The 6,000-nt window shown below is 42.6% G+C and overlaps 1 protein-coding gene across 7 annotated transcripts in view; it reads left to right on the forward strand.

Moving 5' to 3' along the window:
- The window catches only part of LOC121549662 (lethal(3)malignant brain tumor-like protein 4), a 109,973-nt gene extending 105,627 nt beyond the window's left edge, over positions 1–4,346 (forward strand). For all 7 annotated transcript variants that reach the window (XM_041861458.2, XM_041861459.2, XM_041861460.2 and 4 more), the window contains one exon: positions 2,530–4,346. In XM_041861458.2, the coding sequence (XP_041717392.1) occupies positions 2,530–2,685 (156 nt within the window). In that variant the 3' untranslated portion in view covers positions 2,686–4,346. The remainder of the gene's footprint in view (positions 1–2,529) is intronic.
- The last annotated feature ends 1,654 nt before the right edge of the window (positions 4,347–6,000 follow it).

Genomic DNA, 6,000 nt, shown 5'->3' on the forward strand with positions numbered 1-6,000 from the left:
TGGTTCTCCTCAGACTTGACTGCCCTTGACCAGCACAAAAACATCCTGTGGCGTACAGCATTAGCATCAAATAGCCCCCCGCGATATGCAACTTTTCAGGGAAGTTAGGAACCAATATACACAAGCAGTCAGGAAAGCAAAGGCTAACTTTTTTCAAACAGAAATTTGCATCCTGTAGCACTAACTCCAAAAAGTTTTGGGACACTGTAAAGTCCATGGAGAATAAGAGCACTTCCTCCCAGCTGCCCACTGCACTGAGGCTAGGAAACACTATCACCACCGATAAATCTACAATAATCGAGAATTTCAACAAGCATTTTGCTACAGCTGGCCATGCTTTCCATCTGGCTACCACTAACCCGGCCACCAACTCTGCACCCTCTGCTGCAACTTGCCCATGCCCCCCCTGCTTCTCCTTCACACAAATTCAGACAGCTGATGTTTTGAAAGCGCTGCAAAATCTGGACCCCTACAAATCAGCTGGGCTAGACAATCTGGACCCTTTCTTTCTAAAACTAGCCGCCGAAATTGTCGCAACCCCTATTACTAGTCTGTTCAACCTCTCTTTCATAACGTCTGAGATCCCCAGAGATTGGAAAGCTGCCGCGGTCATCCCCCTCTTCAAAGGGGGTGACACTCTAGATCCAAACTGCTACAGACCTATATCCATCCTGCCCTGCCTTTCGAAAGTATTTGAAAGCCAAGTTAACAAACAGATCACCAACCATTTCGAATACCACCGTACCTTCTCCGCTATGCAATCCGGTTTCCGAGCTGGTCACGGGTGCACTTCAGCCACGCTCAAGGTCCTAAACGATATTATAACCGCGATTGATAATAGACAGTACTGTGCAGCTGTCTTCATCGACCTGGCCAAGGCTTTCGACTCTGTCAACCACCGCATTCTTATTGGCAGACTAAATAGCCTTGGTTTCTCAAATGACTGCCTCGCCTGGTTCACCAACTACTTATCAGATAGAGTTCAGTGTGTCAAATCTGAGGGCCTGTTGTCTGGACCTATGGCAGTCTCTATGGGGGTGCCACAGGGTTCAATTCTTGGGCAGACACTTTTCTCTGTGTATATCAATGATGTCGCTCTTGCTGCTGGTGACTCTCAGATCCACCTCTACGCAGACGACACCATTTTGTATACATCTGGTCCTTCATTGGACACTGTGTTAACAAACCTCCAAACGAGCTTCAATGCCATACAACAATCCTTCAGTAGCCTCCAACTGCTCTTAAACACTAGTAAAACTAAATGCATGCTTTTCAATCGAACGCTGCTGGCACCCGCCCACCCGACTAGAATCACTACTCTCGACGGGTCTGACCTAGAGTATGTGGACAACTACAAATACCTAGGTGTCTGGTTAGACTGTAAACTCAACTTCCAGACTCACATAAAGAATCTCCAATCCAAAGTTAAATCTAGAATCGGCTTCCTATTTCGCAACAAAGCCTCCTTCACTCATGCTGCCAAACATGCCCTCGTAAAACTGACTATCCTACCGATCCTTGACTTCGCGATGTCATTTACAAAATAGCCTCCAACACTCTACTCAGCAAATTGGATGTAGTCTATCACAGTGCCATCCGTTTTGTCTCCAAAGCCCCATACACTACCCACCACTGTGACCTGTACGCTCTTGTTGGCTGGTCCTCACTACATGTTCGTCGTCAAACCCACTGGCTCCAGGCCATCTATAAATAACTGCTAGGCAAATCCCCGCCTTATCTTAGCTCATTGGTCACCATAGCAGCACCCACCCGTAGTCTGCGCTCCAGCAGGTATATCTCACTGGTCATTCCCAAAGCCAACACCTCCTTTGGCCGCCATTCCTTCCAGTTCTCTGCTGCCAATGACTGGAACGAATTGCAAAAATCTCTGAAGCTGGAGACTCTTATCTCCCTCAATAACTTTAAGCATCAGTTGTCAGAGCACCTTACCGATCACTGCACCTGTACACAGCCCATCTGAAATTAGCCCACCCAACTACCTCATCCCCATATTGTTATTTATTTTGCTCTTTTGCACCCCAGTATCTCTATTTGCACATAATCTCTTGCACATCTAGCATTCCAGTGTTAATACTATTGTAATTATTCTGCACTATAGCATATTTATTGCCTTACCTCCATAACTTGCTACATTTGCACACACTGTATATATATTTTCTGTTGTATATTTGACTTTATGTTTTTTACCCCATATGTAACTCTGTGTTGTTTTTATTGCACTACTTTGCTTTATATTGGCCAGGTCGCAGTTGTAAATGAGAACCTGTTCTCAACTGGCTTACCTGGTTAAATAAAGGTGAAATAAAATAAAATAAAATAAATAAAATAGGAATTGTATGAATAGTGTCCACTGATCAAACTGCTCATATTCTATATAGTGACAGATAACATAGGGTTATCTGTAGCCCTTAGAGAGTGAGAGAGATTTTTTACCCCTCTCACTGGGTTCAATTGACTGCACGTCAGCTGTTGACCCATGCTGTAATCTGATTGGTTGTCTTCCAACAGCAAATTGACGGGAAGGCCTTGTTGCTGCTGACCCAGCGGGACATTGTCAAGATCATGAGCGTAAAACTCGGCCCCGCCCTCAAGATCTACAACTCTATCCTGATGTTCAAGCACGCTGAGAATAACCAATCGGCAGCCGACAACGCCAACACATGAAGCATCGAAAGCCACACCCACCAGGCCCATCTTATGTGTCTGTCAAACACATAGTTTTACTGTGTCGATTCATTCCAAGACCCCCCCCCCCCCCAAACCCAACCCTCTTGCCTCTGGTCCTTCTCTTTGGCCTAAAGGACTTCAACTTAAACTAAAGCTGATACATGATCTGTCCAGACCTATGGACTTTCAGGTTCCAGTGTGTGTGTGTATGTGTGAGTGTCTCTCTTGGACACAGCCTCCAAATCTGCCTTTAATACTCAAACGTAGGTGTCATGAAGGTTAACTTGACAAAACCCACATTTCCAGGTATATAGCACAGTTTTCTATGTATTTTACGCTGTAACTTCTCCCTGCTTTACTTTCCCCTAAAGAAGTGACAATCACCACCAACAGTACAAAGCTGTGTACTACATCATGACAAACCTGTGCTTTTTCTGGGTCATCACGGTGCTATGTGTATTCCGAATAGAAAAACTGTCTACGTCGCAGTACAGAATTGACCTCTGGTACCAATTTATGATCTCTGTCTACCGACTCAAACTGGGATACATACGGTCAACGTTTCAGCCATTTTGATTCTATTATGTATGAATGTTAATTATGATATGTCACAGTACCTGTGTGGACTCACCTATATTTATTGTGAAAAATATCTAGGTGTTTGCATAGTTAAAGGAAATTAATATATTATCTATGAGCAAATTGTTTTTGAAATACCAAAAGGGTTTTTGTTTTACTTTTTAAATTCAGAATTTATTTTATTTGATAATATATTGCACATTAGAAGAATGAAAAATAACTTACGTTTTGGTAAATGTAAAACCATGGGATAGTTTTGAGCTGAAGATAATCTAAATAAGTATCATTTCTGTTATTATAATGTTATGGTAGTTAAGATATCTTAGTCTTCTTTTTTGTGGAAACTGCAACTCTAGAGTCAATAAACATGTTTTATCTTTATTTACCTTTTGATCCATACTCGTAGACCAGGACCAATATTGTCTTTTTAGATTTTACATTTTGCTCTCCTTTTTTACCATTCGGGTAAGTTTTCTCACAGTCACGATAGGTTGAAGGTGTTATCTTATTATCAAAGCACAGCATACTTGTTCTTCTGCACAATTTAAAGAATTTGATCTTATATTTTGCTATAACTTGGAATTTAAGCTATATGTTGAAACAAATGCTCTATATCATTTGCTCTCTAGTCTTCATATAAATGTTGCTACTAAAATGCAACCAAACTCCATTGAAACTTCAGGAATATGAAGAAACGTTTTACTGTACTTTCTGCTTTCAATCCCAAAATGTTGAGCAGAAACAGAAACGTATGTTTTATTCTGATGCCGCTTGTCTTTCTTACTGCTGTAACGTGCAAGACTGCTGTTTAGTGCATAGAATATACCGCTACATTTGGGTGCGACCTCCGGTATGGAGGTAGATATCCGCCAAAACATATTTAGGAGACTCACAATCTATTTTGGGTGATATCTACCTTCATATATCGACCCCTTATCTATGAAAATGACAACTTATTTAACCGTGAAGATGGACTGTACATATTTGTAAACCCTGTTTCTTACACTGAATTTACACTTTGTACAACTCGATGGATTAATATCACATGATTTCACAACCCAAATAAACAGTGCAAAGTCCCTGTCGTCTCCACACTCTCTCCGTTTTTATTCCAAGTCAAAATGCAGCTTTTTCTCCTCAAGATAAATTTGCATTATTTAAAGATGTTTTTGACTACTTCAGTGCAAGGCTTCAAGCCCAAAATGAATTCCAACTTCCAAGGTCCCCCTATGACATTATTGTTATGTACTGAAATGGAAAGAAATTGACTGTGGCCTGGATTTATTCATCTGCAGATAGTGGTCTTCCAAATAGCACTTTCTATTTGATTTGCACAGCAGCGTGTTTCGGGTGGACGGAGTCGACAGTTGATTTGGATACTGGCAGTCCTGTGGTGTGACCCGTTCAGTTCTGACAGCAAATTAGTTATCCACTGCTGCACAACCAGACTGACAATTTCTGGGACACACTTCTTTGCAAATGAAACACTGCTGTTCAAATCAAATGTTATTGGTCACATGCGCCGAATACAGCAGGTGTAGACTTTACAGTTAAATGCTTACTCATGAGCCCTTAACCAACAATGCAGAGTTAGAAAGTAAGACAAATATTTTCTAAATAAAAAAGGAAACAGTAACACAATAACGAGGCTATATACAAAGAGTAGCAGTACCGAGTCAATGTGCAGGGGTACGAGGTAATTGAGGTAATACAGTGTGTACGTGTGGGTAGGGGTAAAAAATGACTAGGAAATCAGGATGGATAATAAACAGAGTAGCTAGCAGCAGCGTATGTGAAGAGTGAAAGTGTGTGTGTGTGGCTACAGATGTGAGTGCTACGAGGGCGGTAGTAATTTAGACAGGTTACCTTGGCGTTCTTAGGCACAGGGACTATGGTGGTTTGCTTGAAACATGTAGGTATTACAGACTGGGTCAGAGAGAGGTTGAAAATGTCAGTGAAGACACTTGCCAGCTGGTCAGCGCATGCTCTGAGTACGCGTCCTGGTAATCCGTCTGGCCCTGTGTCCTTGTGAATGTTGACCTGTTTAAAGGTCTTACTCATATCGGCTATGGAGAGCTTGATCATACGGTCGTCCGGAACAGCTGGTGCTCTCTCGCATGGTTCAGTGTTGCTTGCCTCGAAGCGAGCATAAAAGGCATTTAGCTCGTCTGGTAGGCTCACGTCACTAGGCAGCTCTCGGCTGAGTTTCCCTTTGTAATCCATGATAGTTTGCAATTCCTGCCTGTAGTAGGATTTGATCTTAGTTCTGTATTGGCGCTTTGCCTGTTTGATGGTTCATCAGAGGGCATAGCGGGATTTCTTAAGTGTCCTGCTTAATTAAGTGTCCTGCTCCTTGAAAGCGGCAGCTCTAGCCATGGCTTCTGGTTGCGATATGTACTGTACATATGGTCAATGTGGGGACAACGTCGTCGATGCCCTTATTAATGAAGCCGGTGACTGATGTGGTAAACTCTTCAATGCCATCGGATGAATCCCAGAACATATTCCAGTCTGTGCTGGCGACACAGTCCTGAAGCTTAGCGTCCGCTTCATCGGACCACTTCCGTATTGAGCGCTATACTGGTACTTCCTGTTTAGAGTTTTTGCTTGTAAGCAGGAATCAGGAGGATAGAGTTATGGTCCGATTTGCCGAATGGAGGGTGGGGGAGAGATTTGTATGCGTCTCTGTGTGTGGAGTAAAGGTGATCTAGAGTTGTTATCCCTCTAGTTGCA

This window comes from Coregonus clupeaformis, chromosome 34 (genome assembly GCF_020615455.1).
Source record: "Coregonus clupeaformis isolate EN_2021a chromosome 34, ASM2061545v1, whole genome shotgun sequence".
NCBI lineage: Eukaryota > Metazoa > Chordata > Actinopteri > Salmoniformes > Salmonidae > Coregonus > Coregonus clupeaformis.